The 20,783-nt window shown below is 34.1% G+C and overlaps 1 protein-coding gene and 1 non-coding gene across 5 annotated transcripts in view; both read left to right on the top strand.

The window, feature by feature from the left end:
* Positions 1 to 20,783, top strand: part of LOC117209091 (growth hormone secretagogue receptor type 1) — a 63,640-nt gene that overhangs the window by 1,165 nt on the left and 41,692 nt on the right. For 2 of the 4 annotated variants that reach the window (XM_033450694.1, XM_033450696.1), the window contains exons 1-4: positions 8,748 to 8,949; positions 10,712 to 11,545; positions 12,258 to 12,370; positions 12,755 to 12,917. In XM_033450694.1, coding sequence (XP_033306585.1) covers positions 11,455 to 11,545; positions 12,258 to 12,370; positions 12,755 to 12,917 — 367 coding nt within the window. In that variant the 5' untranslated portion in view covers positions 8,748 to 8,949; positions 10,712 to 11,454. Of the gene's footprint in view, positions 1 to 746; positions 918 to 8,747; positions 8,950 to 10,711; positions 11,546 to 12,257; positions 12,371 to 12,754; positions 12,918 to 20,783 lie in introns of those variants that run through there. The other 2 variants (XM_033450693.1, XM_033450695.1) reach the window with 2 other exon arrangements.
* Positions 3,223 to 3,341, top strand: LOC117209146. The gene has a single exon (XR_004487857.1). It is a non-coding gene; the product is annotated as a 5S ribosomal RNA (ribosomal RNA).

The raw sequence follows: 20,783 nt of genomic DNA, 5'->3' as shown, positions 1-20,783 counted from the left end.
GCAGAAATACAGAGATTCTTCTATGTTCAGTGACGAGACAAGCTCTATTCCGATGCATCTTTTAGCCATGAAAAGATGGAAGGATCCAATTAAAGTTTCTTTTGCAGCAGTTTGTCGTGCTTGTAGCATTATTTAGTAAGTCTAATCTATGTAGCTTCCGAGCTTCCAGCAGTTACCTGATCCTTTTTATCTCGCCGTTAATATCTACGCTTTCTGTATTCAGAAGAGCGTATAAAGAACCGAGATCAAGCTTGCCGAATACACGGTTGAATAATTGCAGGAATTATTTGAAAATAATTTCCAAACTTTTACGGATTTTTATGTCCTTTCCGTCGCAAGAAAATTGAAGAGATTATTAATCATTAATTATAGATTACGTAATAAATTTTTTTGCTTTTATTGCAATGCTGTATGAAAAACATTATTAAAATTTTACTTGTGTTAGCTTTAATGTGCTTACTGGAGAAGAGATTATTGAGAGGTTAGGTTAGGTTAAATCAAATTAAAATCATAAACGAATAGTGCAAATGACACATTACGTGTAAGTTATCTAAATATAGATTAGTTATAGACAATTTGCATTTATAATAGCAAAGAATACAAAATAAAATAATTTTATATGTGTATTTAATACTATGTTAATGTGGAAAGGGGAAAAAAAAGGTTAGATAGATGGAAACAGATGGCGATTTTGATAAATTTGATGTATCGCGTAATACTGAAATTGCCATTCTTTCTTTTACCAGGTTTCACTAAGTTGGGGCCAAGTAAACTGGTAAAATATGAGTTCTCGGAGGCGAGGCGATGCTTACAAAATAAAGATGTTGGATACACGCCACCCCAGGTTCAGAAAAATGGAAGCTTCTCATGCAGATATTAATCAGAGCTTAGTGAAGCGACAATCGGGACATTGATCGGTAAAGTAGTTACTTATAATTCGATTTCTTAACCTCTCTCATTTGCACCGTTTGTACATTTATATGTTATTATATTTAAATGTATATACATTTTAAGGTTTCTTGATATTGAACACGATTGCCCTTCTTCTTGTAAAGTACAATATTTAATACGCACAAAGATTAATAAATAATATAAGATAAATATGTACTAATCAATTACAAATTCATTTTTAAATATTTCTTTTAAATGATAGTATATTATTTTTGACTAAGAAAATATTCAGACGATGAAGAAATAATTGTCTTTTTTATCAATACAAAGATATTTTTGTATGAATAATATTAGTAATTTTAAAATTGCATAATTGTTTTTAGATTGCGTATGATTTTGAAATTGATTTAATGAAACGTTTTTAATTTAGAAGTATAATCAAAGGAAATATATATATGTAGATGCGAATAACGATAATTTTATACTTGTACGACCTCTTTCAGGGACTTCTATATGATCTTGATTAAACAAAACATGTTTAACCGTTTAATTTAAACATATTATTAAAGGAAATATATAGTGGAATAATTAGATACATTTCAATATTGGATCCAATATTGCATCAATGATCCAATGAAATACAATGAAGCAATTACCATCGATGGTATTATTTAATATTGGTTTCCAATCTTGGTCACAATCCCTCAAGATTGATAAATTGATTCGTCGATGTCGTTATTACTTTCTTATTCGGTGATTGACAAGGGACCTGGAAATGGTATTGTGATTTATTTAACGAATTTCGCGACACGCGTGTTTCCTGATCGCATATGGTTCGATTAATATCCTCCCGAATCTTTCCCGCTTCCAAATTTCTCTTGGGATTCCGACCCTCATTGTACTATTTGTATAGGATGGTTCATGCAATTGCAACAACTCATAAGATCAAAATTAATTTTTAGTTAGTATCTTTGGATCATAAATGGCTACAATAATTAATTGAAGTTGCGTTTTCATTAGATTATTTATTTTTTAAATATTCAATTCTACTATGTTCCATATTTTACGTGCTAAATATTATTAATGACAGATATTAATTACATTTTAACATAAATCTAATTTAATAGAGTCAACGTTTAATTGAACAGAGTTAAACCAAAATGATAAGCAAGTGCTACAAAATTTTCTGGAATGAAATAATAGAAATAGATCTTTTAATTATAAATGAAAATATTATTCATGCATTTAGATATAAATTTCAAAGGAAAGAACTACATAGTTCAAAGAGGGTATTCAAATTAGATGTCTCATCTTGTATGGCTACCTAATTATAATTCTTTTTACGTTACTCCTTTCTTTTTCTACTCTTTATATCTCACGTCCAATGAATAAATTTTCATTTAATTCCTCTCTGTGGGGACTATCATTTTCTTTAGTTCGAAATAAATGTACGGCTGAAGAAAATATCAAAAGTACACCCATAATAAAATTTTCAACTACTGAATTAAATTAAAGTTAAGTAGTGTAATGAAGTTTTCTGCGTTAGAGTTTCGTATTAACAATTGGAAGAGATCGAAACGTTGCTCTATTCAATGTTAGAAGAAAATACGTGATTGACTTTAATATTTCTTGAAATGACATTCAAAGATGGATTTCAAAGAAACGTTGGAAAGGTATATACGTGTTTCGATTGAAATATTGTCGTGGCGTGTTTGAAGGTGTGAATATCCGAAAAGGATGATTGATTCTTGGGTATAACAGATCTCTTTGATGTGAAACGTCGTAACTATCGATAGGAAACACTAAGTTTACCTTAGTGTTATTTATTTCGACCTGGAAACTCTAAGCTAAATACAGTTCAGAACTAGATGAAAATCACCGGTAATAAACGTATGCTGCCAAGAATATCACGATTTTCAAAAATTTTAATGTTAGTCTATTCAAAACTGATATTTTTATTTCTATCGTTACATATACAGGATATACGGAAAATTGTAGTACAGACCGAAAGCAGATGATCCTTCGTGTAAAAACAAGCCGAAAATGTAGAATGACAATTTTTGACACAAGGTCTCGTTTTCGAGAAAATCAGTTATGAAGTTGACCGTCCACTTGACTCTCGTTACTTTTCAAGTGCACGCGTATCTACATGCGCCGAACTTCATAGTCCATTTTCATGAAAACAGAGCCAGGCAAAATTTTACACATCTGGATGCACGTATATAAATAAATATAATTACGTAAATAAAATTCATCTTTACCCATATTCATATGCTTCCTTTCTAATATTTTTCTGCACAATAATATCAAGTAACAAAATTACTTATTTCAGCCAACTCCCATACCGCGTTGAGAGCACTCGTTCTCGTCCGATCACGAAAGTTAAGCAGCGCTGGGCACGGGTAGTACTTAGATGGGTGACCGCTTGGGAACTCCGTGTGGTGTTGGCTTCTCTTTTATTTTTCGAGTCTCTTTTACTTTTCCTCGTGAACTATAACAATATCCAATAGAGCAAAAAGTATATTCTTCACTAATATATACTTTAGTAGTATTACACGACTATTACCATACATTGTATCATTCTCTCGTATACATACAAATAAGTTAGCACATGTTTTAAAACTGAAGGAGGTCACGTTTTTTGATATGTAGAAATTTTATGGTAACAGACTAACATCAAAAATTGTTATTCTATATTTTCGGATTTCGTTGCGTGGGAAATCGCCCCCATTTGGCTTGTACCGCCGAACAGAGTATCTAGAAGCGAAGAAACTCGTTCAATCGACTGTCGTTACCACTCAAGTGTGACGCGCCACTCGACGAAACACCATCGCCGATTATTTTAAAAAACAAACTTCGTATGAAAAATTGTCACTCTGCATTTTCGACTTACCTTTGTATGGAAATCAGCCCGTTCCGACTGGTACCACGATATTCGATACACGCTATATAATGAATAATACGTATTTAGTTATAAATCAGTTGAACAAAACTATTCCTGAATCGTGAACGATTTATTAAATCAGATACAGGTAGAGTATTGTCATAAATAGGTTTAATTTCAAGAACCATCTCACAATTCAAAGTTGATTGATATACAGGGTGGTTGATAACTGGTGGTACAAGCGAAAAGGGGGTGATTCTACGCGAAAAAAGAAGTCGAAAATATAGAATAAAAATTTTTTTTTTTAATTTTTCCATCGAGACAACGATCTACAGTGAGACCCGTTATAACGTACCGCACGCGTACCGAGCGAAAATTCAAAGTCGATTTTCTCGAAAACAAAGCCTCAAACGAAAAATGTTTATTCCATATTTTCGACTTCTTTTTTCGCATAGAATCACCCCCTTTCCGTTTGTACCACCAGTTACCAACCACCCTGTATAAGAACAGAAATGATAACTTCCAAGAAATTTTATAGCACAGACTTTCGCAATATATAACTCTACAGTAAATAAATAAGTAAATAGAAAATCAAGTAAAGGGGGTAAAAAATTGATATGAAAATAAAAGAACAGAAAAACAAGGAACCGCAAAGAATATTAGCAACGAAAACACGAAGGTTACAACTGTTTACACATAGAGAAGATCTTTGGACATCGTTTACCCTTGCGGCAATTTTCAATAGAATCGATCTCTCGAGGACATTAGCAAGGCATTCATGTTTACGCGGCTCATTGACAAAGTCATTTATATCCCTGGTTGCTATGAATCGAAGCCATGGCATCTTTTACGATCACGTTGAACACGGATGAATACGAATTATCGACGAGAGATTCGCATAAACGAACCGAGCAAGATGAATTAATATAACAAGCTCGGTCCGTTGGCTCAGTTCGAGGTTGAGTCTTCAACGAAGCACGCGAATACGTGACACAAATCAACGTGGATGCAATGTATATACCATGTGTATAATTGAGGGAGCATGGAGTGTCCTTCGTTGCATCGCAAACGCGCGACATCCGGCAAACGTAATTGAATAATGTTTAATGTTGCGGCAATATTTGTTACCCTTCGCGCCACGGAAACATGCGCATGCTCGCTGCACGTGTGAACTTTAGCTCGATTGCACTTCGGATATTTGCAATTTAATACGATTCTTTATTTTGTAATTTTTCTCTTCCTTTTTTTTTCTTCATTTTCACATTTTTCTTCTCCTTTTGTACTATCAATGTCAATTTTAACAATCCGTAAGGTTGAATTCGATTGAATTTAGCGTAATCGCGATTTAGTACAGTTTCTTATTTTACAATTGTAATTTCCTTATTTTCAATTGAATTCCTTTTTAGTTCGCTTATGGACGTTTAATTGTTCGATCGTACAAACTCTACGGCCTGAAACGAAGAAAATTTCCGATTCACAGTTGTCTAGTCGGGGCATCAGAAAAATTCCAAGCTCGACAAAAGATGTTGTAGCGAAGTGGCGCGGTCGTCAAAGTTCGATCGTAAAGGTCCAAATGAATGCGCGTCGCGTAGTAAGGAATTTAATTTCACGGCACGCGTGACAATAACGTTGTATATTTTCCACCGTCTCGCGTCGGTTTCACTTTCCCTACAAAATGTTCCATAAACCTAAGAATCTCCCTCCAAAGTAAAACGATATAAACACATCTTATTGAATTTTAATAACTATGTATCACATTTAACAGATACTTGTAGGTTATGTCTCCTTTTTGGTGCATTTTCATGGAATCATAGAAACCACGGGCGATCATATTAACTTCATGTATTGAATTCAAGTTAACCGATGCTTGTACAAAATTTGGATAAAAAAAGACTTTTATTCGTTTCAAAATATAATTATGTCTGCAAGAAACTAGATTAATTGTATCACAGAGATAATTATTATATCGAGGTATTATAAAATTGTTCGTTAACATATAGTACGAAGTATAAACAAGAAATTGATCTGATTAACAAACACGTTAAAGTAAAGAAGATTACCGGATGGAAAAGTTGTTAAGCAAAAAGTAACTACCGAGAATGATCCTACATCGTACTGACGCGATTATAACCAGAGTCATAAATCACGAAGAGCTTATTAGTCGAAACGCTCTAAATTGACGATGAGCAGAAAGATTTTGACCCGCAAGATTTATTCCCCACTCTCGCTCGCTCTTTATCTCTCGATAAAATCAGATTACATCGAATGTGCGTGGACAATGGATGAGGTCCATTGTTGTCCCGGTTGAGTTCAAGCATCCGCGTGATAACCTTTTGAGGGAAAAGGACAATGGCGATCCTCCTTCTCAGCTTGACATTATTGGAAATTCGTTACTATCATTTTTCATCCCATTGTTTTCTGTCTAAAATGAAAATTCCTTGACCTTGTAAAGAGAAATCGAAAGTCGAAGCGTGAAAATGAAAACTTGCCTTATCGTCAAGTACATAATTCTAATCTTAGCGCCAGTTCACACGTATACATGTACATATACTTGGAGATTTGAATTTTAATTAAGTATGAAAATAATATAAAATGAATTTGCTTAATATTTACACATTGTATCTGAGTCTGAGTTAATTATCTTTGTTACTGTGTTCTGGCAAATTATATAGCAAAGTAATTCCTAATTTATTTGTATAAATGCAGTGGTTGGTAATATTTCTTCGTATTCGTTGTATTATTCCAACTTTCGTTTTATAAGAATTATATTTCGGAATTATATTTATTAAAGCATTCGTTCGTTGTAGTATCATTTGTTATAGTATATCCCATTATAATAACGACCTTGAATTATTCTAGGCTTGTTCTTAGAATTGTCCTTGCTTCGAATTATTCTAGATTCGTTCCTAGAATTGTTTTTAGTTTCTAGTATTCTAGATTTGTTCCCAGGATTGTTCTTGGTTTGGTCTAATGTAGGATTACTCTATTTTTATTATCCCATTTTAGCAAATATTATTACTAAGTGCTGCGTCGAATGTTTCTGGCTGAAAATAGCGAAGCTGAAAAAACGTTTCACATCGATCGGTTGAATAGAATTGTGAGAGCTACACGGAATGTGCTTGGATTCCTAATACGGAATTCCATTTAACTTGTGCCTTCTTCTTCCTTTGTGCCCCGGTTGCCACCTCAGTAACGGAGAATCATTTCGAAATCCGTTGAAGAAATAACGTCCCACGAATATTCGCCTCCCTCTTGCGTTTCACCCGATTGCCAATGTCCAAGGATCGAGGAAGGAGAAAGGAATCGCGAAGAGTTACGAATCTTACGTGATAATCTGTATAATCTCCTGAATATGCAGTTATTGCAAAATACTTTTACATAAAAGATTCTTCTCGGAAGAAAAATTTAAGCGATGAAGATTGTAGAGATAAATTGCGGTTGATATTTTTGAAAATATTTTTAATCCATTATAGAGGGTGTATTAAGCTTCTTTTCTTTTATTTTTTTTTTTTTTTTTTTTGATTAAGCGATGCTAGAATATTTGATAAGTATGCGTAAATAGATAAAATAAATTCTTTTTTATTATACAGAATTTTTATAAATTTAATATATCTTTATTTATAAATTTATAGTAACGTTATTAATGTATTCCAATGTCATATAGATTTTGAATGTTTTCGAGAAGAACTTTTGTGTACTGTCGGAATAAGAAACCAACGATTTTTTTACATTTTCTCTAAAAACAAATAATTTATTAATAGCAAAGTATCTTGATTATGTCTAAGATGACTCAAATGTGACAGTAAGGTTAAAATATTATAAAAATCGTACGAAATAAGGACAAATTGATTTTTTATTAAATATGGAATCTGTAGTTTTAATGTACTCTTCGTTTTTGCGAAAATGGCCTCTTTTTTCCTTTCACTCTATGCGTTACGAGTTCTTTATACTTACTAATACTTAATGAAATATATTCAGGAATGTATAAGAAATTTTTAAGTTGCAATGGAGATACCTTTATGATCGAATCAAGTTTTTGAAAAAATAAGATATCTTGTAAAACATTGAATTTTTCAATGACCTCGTATGACTCGCTCGTAGCATGACTTATGTAGAAAGGTCATATAGTCCTATTTGAAAAGAACATGCGAAGAAGGTCGCACTATGGAATAATAGTGCGAGTTGAACAGTGCAAACTTTTTCTGTATGATCTTTTTTTAATTCATTCGAGAAAGAGACATAGGCTTGTGTTTACAATTACCAGAATTATCTATATAACATATGTACACATACGCATGCAAAAGAGTTCACATAAATTACACGAAACGCTCTTTGTACAAATAAAATTAATGAAATTGATTCTTATTTAATCTTCACCAGTCCCAATAATGTTGAAATAATTTGTAGACTCTGAATGTTTATGCAAATTCATATTATTATAAAACATTCAGAAATGGAAAAAAACTGAAACCTAAGTACAAGTTCGTTTCAACTAATAAATATTATATTTTGCAGATCTTTACACTTTATTATTATTATTATTAGATTTTTATTATTATTATTCGCAGGCTAATAATTCGACTTACGTTTCTTTACTTCTATTATATAAGATAGTCAATATTACGTGTTAACTTTCGAATAAAATAGTTGACCAAAGATATATAAGGAAAGTATTGACTTAAGCTTTACGAAGACAGTTTCCCGTGCAATGCATCATTCCACTTTGTATATCGACGAGCCTGCTTATTTATAAGTATCGTCGTCTATCTCTTCCATTATATACCTACTTTTTGATTAAATTGTATAAAAAGAATCTGAAGCTTGAGTGTTTCGTGTTGTGACGAAAAGAAAAGGAAATACGTTATCAAAACGCGCGTGCGAAGGAATCGAAGGAAAAGAGAGGACTGCGCATGCGCAGCACGAGCGGCGCGTTCGAGAATCGTGGCGGGCCAAGCGGTATTCATTCAGTTCACCAGTACTATTTGTTGGCTGCGGTCGTCGTGGTTCGGGAAATGTGACCGCTTCGAAACTTGTTGGTTGTCACGTGTCTTTCGTGCCCCGTCAGAATTCCCAGTTTCGCGATACTTCGAATCGTAATAACGATTTCTAATGTTTCGACACGAGACGTGATCGCAATTTACGAAACTTCTTACCAAGTGTCGTGTCAAAATAAGGTTATTTAGATTTAAATAGAAGCATCCAATTGCAAATTAAATTCTCACAGTTCAAACGATCGAAAGATTCTCGGAAAGGAACGTGCGAATATGAATTATATAATTTTCATATTTTATAAGTTATGCTAGCACGTTATCTTCCTTTTTTTGCGCTTTTTTGCGCTTAGAAAAAGCACCGGCGGAACGTATCCCTTTGATCGTTACGATTCCAAGTATTTCATCAATTGCTCGAAAAATTGGAAATTTCGAACGTATGTCGGCAGAGTCGGTAGTTGTCAATTTGGAGAACAATATTTATTTGCGAAAATGTGTAAATGGAAATTTTGTTGAAATGGACGGGAACGTATCATATTTGTACAATTTTTCATTTATAAAAGGAACAAGTGACTAATTATTTTCGTAATAATAAAATAAAAAAAAAAAGGAAAAACGCAGTACTATTTCTTTTTATGTTGGTAATATAGAACGCTTTTCATTACAACTTTGTCATTCCTCTTACTCTTATTCGTTTTTCATTTGATTTTTATTCGATATAATTGTTAAAATCGAGGTTACGATTATGAGGAACTGTCAGCGTTCATCGTAACAGTTCTAGAAGTGAAAATTAGTGAGATGTTAATATTCTTAGGGCAAGTAGTTTCATAAAGTCCGTTCGCGTGTTCCATTTACACGCACGATTAAACAAGACGAGGATGCAATTAGATTTCGAATAGATTTTCATAGCGCGTTAGTTAATCGATGTTAACTGATCGTAGCAACGTACATACTTGAGATGCTTCGACCTATATTCCATGTTTATAGGAGATAAATGGAACAGTCATACAAAGAGGCAACGGGGCGAAAGTATATATCACTCGACAATATAATTGGTTCTAAAATAAGGAAAGATTTGATAGTAAATTGAAAACGTTTTGCTCTTTTTATTACGATCGTTTCAAACGTTAGTACCACGTAATTTGATCCTTTGATCTATATTTACGAACTCTTCGTTTCCAATAAACTGTGATAATTCTCGTAAATTGTTATACGATTATTATTAGACGGCGCGCGATCAAACAACGGCGCGATTCAAATTAAAGACACGTTCGTAGCAACTTGAAATGGGAGAAGACGATTATAATGTACGATAGGTTAAGTTAGGTCAGGTAACAAGTTTAGTCAGCTTTTTCGTAAAGGAACGTCCGAAATTGGAATTTGTTTAAACACGAATCGAATATACGTATGATGTATGATACTATTCTATTCTATTATTTTTTGCAAGTGTACCAAACAGTTTGTTTACCTTGACCATTACAAAAATGTTCACTTTCGCATCAAAGAATTCTAAATTTCATGAAACGATCCTATAATTTTCACTAAACTCTCATAGTGCTCGCTGTCTTCTGTTACTATCAATAGTCAACATGGTCAACTCCACTCGTTATTGATTTTTTAATTTCATTATGTACGCGATTAATAATCAATTCTCGAGAAACGAGTAATCTATTTCCCTAAGAATATGACACGGATAATAGGGAATTTAGGAAACAACGTTTGCAGCATCATTTCCTGTACTTTTCGATTGATAGAATTAATCAGCATAAATTGATCAGTTCAGAACAGCTTAAATGATACACTTACAAGCCACATCTACTTATTCATCCATTATATTATATTACATTATTATATTATTATATTCGTGAATACTACTTATTCATCCATTGCGGAAATATAAGAAACGTTTCTTCGTTAACCATGAAAATATAACTAGATATATTGTCAGAAAAACATAACCTACTTAGTTGCCTTAACGCGACCACAGGGGTTCGAAGGAGGCTGAGCATATTAAATTGGAATCGGCCGTCTCGAAGGAATGACAAGTACGTGGTCAAGACGAAAACCCTCGCGCACCGTGGGTGGGACGACTGATTACCGGTTTGGCTAGAAACTGTCTGTTCGCATAGAACTACTTGGCGGTCACGAACAAGCAGTTTATAATGTCACATAATACCATCGCGTCAACGAAATCCACGGTTGCCTGCAAGTTAAAGGAAACCGTATCCAACGGTCATTCAACGTGGCCGGCGTTCCTTTTACGATCCCCTATGGATTTTCTCTGGTTATCATCGACGTCGATCGGGGAATTCGGTACTGTAATTGACGTCTCGAATTCGCGAATTTTCGTTGGTCCGATCGTCAAATTACCGACGTAAGAAGGTTACCGACCAAACCGTTCCGATGACACCGAGACGTTCGGTAATACGTTTCACGTACCCTTCGCCTGTAAATATGTAACATTGAGATGCGCGTTCGTGCTGTGGAAATTGTGGCGCGATACAGTGTGCGAGTGTATTATGTGCGCTTAACGTAAAAACGCAAGTGAGAGAGTAAGGTGGATTCGCAAAGGATAAAACAGGCACACGATGGACAATCGACACTAACAGAAGCATCATCGCGCGCTCGTGTGACAGGAGGCGGGGCAAAATACACGGTTGGAAATTGTTCCTGGCGCAGCAAGGGACGAAAATGTTGTCCACGGTGTCCAGTGTCCCGCTCGAGTTAAATTCTTCGTGTTGTACAACCGTTACTGGAAACAACGGTCTCAATGCGTTATCGGGTATGCACCGGCGTGCCATGTCACGCTTAATTTTGTTATTCTTCGCGATCGGTTATTTGATAAAATGCATGCGGCGAAGAGGATGTGTGGGCGAGAGAATGTAAATGTATTTGCATTAGCCGAAATATCGAAGCATCGAAACAACGATGGTAATCGCTGTCATCGTTTTATATTATTAGTGTGAATATTATTGTCGCAAAAAGGTTTATAGTTTTGGACTGTATTTTACGAGAGAGAAAAGTATCGTGAAATTGAATGACTTCTTGGTAGAACCGGCTCTTGTCTATGTTCGTCTTCTTCCTTCTGGGGAAACTGACAGAATAGAACTCTCTAGCGTCTTTCATTTCTCTTCGGTACATTTTTTTAGTAAAATACTCTTCGGGTTATAAAATAAAAGTAAACAAAATTCAACAAGGATCAGTTTTATCATGAGCCCCCTTAATTGTCGTCAAAATGTAGAAGATAATCTGAGACAAAGTTCTGAATAAAAGATATCGGTGAAATCGAGTAGACATAAAGAAAATTGAAGCATAAATTTTATCATTTGTACAATAATATGAATTTAAATATTTGATAAATAATAATAAATTAAAATATAGATATATTTTTACAGTTCCAAGAGCAAGTCTATTATTTTTTGGTTATTTATTATTTAATAAATCTCGATGGAGAACATAATCGATTTAACACGAAACGAATTGTAACGTTTCAGTGATCAAGACTGAAAATACCACTGATCTTTACATGTTACCGGCTTACATCCGCACGACGTCCATGATCGCCTGTATTGTGGTGATGGTTCTCGGCATAATAGGGAATCTCATGGTAAGTTCCGCCGTTCAATTTTACCTATCGTTCGTCAGTTATTTTCCAATAATGTATAAGAATTGAAGTAAGGCAACGGAACAGTATGTGCGAAAGTTATTTTACAATATTCTCTTATATCCATATCGCGGTCTTAATTTCAGTTTGAACCGAATCTTATTACTGTCGAATAATTTTCAGAAATTTGTTGCTTTTATTATACTTTTACTACTTAAATATTAAATTTGTATTACTCAATTATGTCTAACATTTAACTACCAGGCGATCTAGAAACATCTTACTACGTTTAATCAATCTTTTTCCATCCCTTCATACCCTCTCCATACGTCGAGTTGTTCTCGCGATCGAATATCAGAAACATGATGATTTTTTTATTCGTTTCAGGTACCGATCGTGGTGTTTCGGGGTAAAGACATGCGGAACAGCACGAACATCTTTCTGGTGAACCTTAGCGTGGCCGACCTCTGCGTTCTTTTGATCTGTACACCGACCGTTCTTGTTGAGGTGAATTCTGGACCTGAAATCTGGCTGCTTGGCGAACACATGTGTAAGTCAAGCCCACGATCCATACTACCATACATTGCACGTAAACTATTATTACACGCCGCGATGCACATTTGATTCTCCGACACGTGTGCAAACGGTCGAACGTTCGTGAAACACAACCAACGAAATGCTTTTTCTGATCTTTGTTTTTTGTTATTTTTGACATTCTCCCTCCACTGAAATCGACGATATCGATCGGTTGAAATGCTTGAATCAACTGTCGTGCACATTTAATCGTTGGTATTGGTTTTCTTTTTTTTTTTTTTTTTGATGGAATTAGAGGAACGAATGGATGATTTTTTTCTTTTCATCGTACAGTCAATTTTTATACGCAGATTATTTTTTTGCGCGAAACTGAAGAGGATCGTGGAGTTTTTAGAAGTAGTTTTTGTATACCTATAGTAAAGTACAACCATCTATGGATCACTATATAAAAATTTTACGATGGAATTAGATAGACATATTATAAATTAAAATAGCAGTAGTACTAGTAAGTGGAATAATAATACGTATAATATAATATAATACATACAATATAAGAGAAAATAAGATGACGGTCTAAATAGGTTTCAGTGAGATTTTCAGAGAAGGGATGATATGATGTAACCTCCTTTGTAATATGAATTACTAGATCGTAATAAATGTTGACAAGCATAGAGGAATTAAATTCCTACAACATGAATATCTCTGTAGATCTACGATAATATAAATACCTAGATATTAATAGATCTTAACAAATCTACAAATGTAGTTAGAAATTTATGTTACGTTCATCCACTTGTTTCGCACCTGCTGTTAAGTATTCAATGACTTGCAAATAACGATAGAGAAAGTCTTTCCGAAATAATTATCAAGGACTAATGCAATTTTGTGATACATTGGCAGTTTGATATCCGCGGGCAATCGAACCGTTCCAGTGAATTGTCGAGGTAAATCGAATCGATTTTAGATTCACGGCGTTGATTATCGGTTCGTATAACGGCGGAAAATCGCGCGAATGGCCAACAGCGATCGAGGAAACGGCCGTTTGTTAAGCAATTAATTTGCCACGAATCCGCATTAATTAGCCATCCGGGTCGAATTCGTATTTCATTCGCCCATGGACGAGAAAATCTATGCTATCCTTAATTCAATTCTGACACTGTCAGTTTAGCGTCGTTTCGTTGGATGCTAGCCAAGATAGTGTAACTGTTTGAAATCATCATTATTGATGTCAAAGTGGGAGAATTACGTGGTATTGTGACACGTCTTAAGACAAGGAGAAATTAATAATTATCGATGAATGTATACATAATCTCATAACTATCAAACCATACAAACTTTTCACTCCTACGTTTTGTTAGGTATTTTTATATGTCCACGTGATAACGAAATATATCATTTTTTAAGAAACTATTTTCTAGATTAATCGGTCGATAACTGTATAATCAGTCACAGACTACGAATATGAAGTATACGATAATAATACGAGCCTCGCACAAGACGAGCAGCTTCACTTTTTATTAATTTCTTAATTTCGTTACGTAAGCATACGATTAATGTTCAATTCCCATGAAATAGATGACTTTCTTCTATAAGTTTATTCATTGCAACATGATGACAGATTGTATATATTGGTTTGGCAACTAAGTGATCACGGATTTTGTCAATACCACCTAACGACAGAATCCGCAATCACTTAGTTGCCAATCCAATAGTATACCAAAATATATCAAATATCCAAGATAGAGTACTCTTTATAACGCTTGATAAATGAAAGGAATCTTCATTTAAATTCTATCTTTTTAGTCCTGTTCGTAAGAATACAAATTTGCATAAAAATTCGCAGTCTAGTCAGTCTTTTAGAAATGCATAATTTCATTGCACGCAGCGACGGGCAATAGAAAGTGTATAGTTGACACACTATGAATTTTAGTAACTTTCCTACTGAAAGATTTTTACTGTCCGTCTTAGTAAATAGACATTTCGGAAACACCAGTTTTATGTTAATTCGTGTGTAGTTAAAACTACCAAACTGGGATAATAAGTTTCCTTATCTTCAGTTTCAGCGAGTGTTTACCAGGGACATACGGCCGTATGATATTTTACTACTTCTGTGAAAAGCGTATAGAAAACGAGGTCAGACACTTTTCATTTATTCGTAAGAATTCTGCCAGACAGTTACTAAAATGACTGTATACTCTGGATAAAAGCAACATTCGGTTGCAGAGCTGAGCGTTCCGCTAACACGATTCGTTTTGAACATGAAACATACTTCGCACCTAGTTAAGTTGAAAACGCAAGAACGCGAATGATGTTGCGGAGAAGCCGCGTAACACCATGTTTCCACTTTTCACCTCATTTAACTGTTACGCGAGGCTGTACGTTTATTCGAAATGACTTTGCGTGAAATTGGAAGAGCTTTCGAGATTATGTTAGCCCTTCTCCTTCTTGTTTCTTGGATTATTATTATTAACAGACTGCTGATTTTTATACGATCTCATGTTTTTGAGAATATAATTTAAAACATAGAACCTCGTAATGGAACATCGTTACATATCGAGTGTTATACAAAGCACTATACTTTGAATATTTTATATAGTTTTTCATACTATGTGCATTCTGTGCAATTTTACACTTTTGAATTTCCTAGAAATACGTAAGAATCCGCACTATGATTATTAGTTTGTTTGTAAGTGAACATTTCAGGGATCATATTATATAGAACCTGATAAAAAAGGGTTTCACTGGAAATAATAAGAGCATAGAAAATACCATTTGTATATTTCGCTCCTATATTTTTCATTTGTCAAAATTACCATATTTATTGAACAGTCGCTAGGTTCTTGCAAGGTCGAATAATTTTTCGCTAGATTAGACCCGAATAGTAAATCATAATGGTAACGCTTGACTACTTGGACTTTCCTGCCACGTATGCGGTACTAAGGATATTAATTTCAGGGGTTGCCTTTCTTTCCTAAATATTCCGTTTGTGCTGATACAGAATGACATATTCCATCGATTTCACGATGAATTCACCGCTTTATGAAACACCCAATACCTTTGATCTCGAATCTCGTTTCATCGTTCAACGTTACGTTATATCGATGAATTTATTGGAAAATAATTTCGAAACTTTATTTTGCAACATCCATGGAAATAATTACATGATTCTGTAAAAAGAATTCTACAACGAAGACACTTCTATTATGTTGGAAATTATCAAGCTGGAACGACTAATTTTAGGTTTAATACATCGGATAGTTTAGTACGAAATAATTCAAATATCTTATTATTTCGAACAATTCAAATGTTTCGAAGATATTTTATATTATTATATTTTATGATATAAAAGAGGAAAGATGAAGCGGAAATAGAATTTTAGGTAAGGAACAATTAAGATATAACATAATTAATTAACGCACAATAGTTGCATTTGTTTATCCGAGCTTTGACATTTGGTACATTCAGAAGTTTATAATGATAATGTCTGAGAGTTAAACGTAATGTACAGTATCTATGATATATAATTGAAAACATTGTTTCGTTTAAGAGGAAGTGTCATTCTTATTCGTCAACACCCTGTTAAGTGCAACACAGCAGTTTCTTTTAATTTACGTTCCAACAAGCGATCATTAGTTGTTCACATTTTGAGTCTACATTTAGAACTTATAAATCACATAATTTTCTTCAAGCGTCGAGTCCGTGCTTTCAACAGCTTTTATGGCGTATTTTCCGAGTATGATTTTATAAAAATATCTATTCGCGTCATTAAAGGCTGAAGTTTATTTAAAGTGAATGAGAATTCTAAATTCCTATCCTAAAAATTTGATTTATTTCTAAATCTCTGAAATATTTATTTCCTGAATTTGTAAGTTGTAATTCTGCTGCCTTTCAACATTCCCTTTCGTACTGTTCCTTTACGAAATTTCCACTATCGTTGTTTCACTATCTGTTTTTTAAACATCAACAGGAGAAGAATACAGACTGAAGTAAAGTGGCAAAATGAGAGAATAACAGCAGTAAGAAACGTAGAAATAAAGCGAGTGTTTATTGTCATTAGTTGTAATATCACGCAAGTTAATCAGATAATGTTGTGACAGAGTGACGTTCTTTCGTTTCACAATAAAAGTTCATAGACTATACCTTTTCCACTCTATGTTTGATATTTCAAGTTTTTACATTGTCAAACGTGGGTGTTGACTATTTTTTACTCTCATTGTATCTTATTTGTACACTTAAGGCTGGTTAATTTGAAATTTCTAGGCGAAATTTCAGCTGACAATGTTATGGAACAATTTTCCAATTTCTTAAATATATTTATTTAATTATATATAAAATATATAATATAGAATCGATAAAAAATGTATAATTTCATTCTTCTTTGCTATTATTAATTTTAGCATCCTCTGTTCTGTTCTTTGTTCTGAAATGTTTATTATGTAAATTCTACACAAAACATAATTTTACATTTCATCAAACTACTTTGTGGTGAGAAAAACATTTAATAGAAATTCCACGTGCATTTGTCGAGTTGTTATTCGCGAAGAATATCGTTAAATAATAATATGGTACGAAAGACATAAAAAACATAATAGAATATAATAAGGACTAAAAGTATGGGAATTATCGTTGTTGAAACATTGTTCTTCAAAATGACACAGGAGAATCGATTTATCCTACGTAAGCTCATCCTTTAAAAGTTCTTAACACTCACGCAGTCGGAGTAATTTAATTTCCTCATTCTGTCAAAACTGAAAGCTGCTTGAACAGGAATAAGACTAAAAGCTGGATGTCTCAGAGACATCTGCCATTAACAGAATACAGATTTGAATATTCACCTTGAAATATCATGGCTACCTGCTATTTCAAGTTAAGATAGGAAGGATCGTTTGTTACATTAACAATGATCAATTAGGATTTCCAATTAAAATCAGTTCACTATTTTAGTTTCAGAATCAAAGTCAGTTTACAAGTTCCAACCAATGATACAATCGAAATGGTATTTATTGTTCCAGAAAAGAATCGTATGCGTTAACAATAGCAAGGAATCCTTCCTCAGCTTTTATAACAGAAGCGAAGCAACGACTGCAATGAACAGTATCACTTGTGAACTATATCATTATTTGCTATTACGTAACTTCCTTCATTTGTTCTTATTCTGTTTCTCAATCACAGGCAACAAATAATCTGTTTATTGATTGTGGATAATTTTCTTTTACTTTCTTTTTAGTCTCTTTTCTAACTAACTAACTATTGCTATTTATACGAATCTGTTCTCAGTAAAAGCAGAAATCTGTTCGTTCCTTTTTAATCTTCTCTTCTTTCACAGAGAATGTAGCATTTATTATTCGTTTATGGCTCGTTAATTCTACCACATTTTAGAAAAACATAGTACATTTTATCCTCCATACGTCTTAGCCAGTCTTTCTACCAGCTGTATTCATTTCCTCTTTCAGCAAACTTGCTCCAGAGAACACGAAATCTAATAAATGCTCCCGAATTGCATTATCCCCGTAACTTTTTATTCGCATCCATCTGTTCTCTCTTTATCTTAACTCTACCAAAAAAAAAAAAAAAAAAAAAAAAATGCACTCGTACACGAAAAGATTTGATAGACCGTTAACCGACATTTCTACAGTATTCCTTTCATTTCCATTCCTCTTATTAAATTCTCTGTAACGAAAACAGTCGACGATCACGGTTCGTCGCCGCTCCGAGTGGAATTAATCAACGATTCTTCCTTCTGAAAATAACCAACCCTATGACTTTGCTCTCACTTTATTCGTTTCCGAATTATACTCTCGTTCCTACTACACACTTTGTTCCATCTTGTAAGTTGCGTTAGCGACTATGTGATAAAACACTATGATGGTATGCTAGAATAGGTAGATGGTATGGTAGAATAAATACAAATGCAAATTCAAATCCTTACGAATACGTACATTATCTAGAAAAATATTTATACGTAATTTATTACTCATATGACTTATTATTCACTGATTATTATTCATTGATTATAAACCTCTATTATTCGATACATTCTTGCACTTCTATTAAAAACGCAATATATTTCTTATTATATTGCATTAAGAACTAAAACCAGTTCTTCTGTATCAATGTTCAACTTCAAAGTTAGCGAAATTCCTAATCAGAGAATGACCCAATTAACAAATTAAATGGTCGCCTGATAAATTCATATAATTCATAAAATCAACAAATTCTATTATTTAACGTAACTTTGTCGTATTATGTATACGTAATTGTTTGTTATTTACAATGTCCGAGTAATATCTTCCTTTCGTTGCTCCTTTGAAAGCGTTTAACACCTCGTGGAATTTATGGTAATGGCAGCTATCCCCAAAATCGTCCTCAGAACACGATATTATACTTCTCTTCTTTTTTTTTCTGCATCACGATAAAACATTTTTCGTTACGATCGAACGAGTGCAGAAAATAGGCATGTTGATGGAATCAAGAAGTGCGGAGGTTCAAAGGTTCTGTATGCGTTTACCGAGAGTCGAGGGGTTGCATTTGGGGGTTTTTCGCTGGGGGAAGAGCGTTTAGGTGTCTGGGTTTTATGAGCCGCGTACGGTTTTCGTTAAGTTGCTTTCCATCCCCTCGGCCACCGAGTATTTTCCCCGGAATTCTTAGCGCGTTTCTTCTCGAACGTTGGCCAGCTAGCGCTACGATGTTTCAACATTCTGCATGATTTAAATGACTTCAATTTTCTTCCAACCTTTCAAAGCGTACAGTACTTCGTCAACGTTTCTTCCGACCTCCAAGCTTGCTCTTCGAATCTTTTATTCTTAATTCGCGTTTCAATATGATGCTCCTTGGAAAGTGCAGTTTTCTCTTAAAACCCCATTCGTGAAAGATCAAATTCAATTTTATATTTGTATTTATTCGCGTGGGTCCTTTCTACATAAAACTTGTCAAATTTGTTAGGTAATCAAGAGAGTTTCTTTTACGACTTCTGCATCATCCTTTTTTGTCATAAACGACGCAACTTTCTCGATTGCCTGATAGAACCCATCACTACGCGATTCCGTAACTCTGTTTTCCTTTCATTTCTCGATTTCTACGACACTTCGTAAATTTCTCGATTACCGCGAAACCTCACAAATTTCTCGATTGTTATCGGACTTAACTTTCTCCATTTCTACGAGAGTTTACAGATCTCGTCCATAGACTGGCCTATCATGCCGGTTACAAAACAGAGATTCGTTTGTCATGGGCGGGAATGTGATCCAGCAACGATTTCCTCGAAACAGTTGGAAAGTTGGTCGTTTATCGGAATCCCTTGAAATCGTTTGCTACGGCAACTTGTGTAAAATGTAGCTGTTCCCCACTCGAGAATCTCGTCAAAGGAACTTTATTCGCCTCGTGTGAACTAAAACCACTGGCCGGCCTGCCAACATCTCGATTTACCAGCGAGAAATCACTGGGAAACTCCCATCGAAGCTTTCCGTTCCAGTTGCACGCGAGGAAAGCCGTAAAAGCTCGGAGATCGTATTTTATTTCGCGCCCCCTCACGGAATTCGACGTCACTGGCCGTAACGAAATGCAACACAGTATTCACAGCGTTCCACACGCGACGAGAAAAAATTCCACGCAAGTCTGAAAGTTGTAAAGTCTTCGTTACCTGCTGCTTTTTTTTTTCTTTGAATTTTTGGCGGAAACTAAATGAAATCTAAATAAACTAGATAAAAGACTAAGTAAAATCTCTTTAGAGCGGAATTTATTAAAAATAATGGAAATTTATTGAAATTAATAAAAATGTAGAGACAGTGTTAGTAGAAATTTATCAATAAACAATAAAAATGCATAGATAACGTTAATAGAAATATCGTCAATATTAAGAAGTTTACTATGACAATTATCATTA

Source organism: Bombus bifarius, unplaced genomic scaffold (genome assembly GCF_011952205.1).
Source record: "Bombus bifarius isolate JDL3187 unplaced genomic scaffold, Bbif_JDL3187 scf7180000008165, whole genome shotgun sequence".
In the NCBI taxonomy this organism is placed as follows: domain Eukaryota; kingdom Metazoa; phylum Arthropoda; class Insecta; order Hymenoptera; family Apidae; genus Bombus; species Bombus bifarius.
Note: the sequence above shows the minus strand (reverse complement) of the source record. Positions and strands in the feature narration are given on the sequence as shown.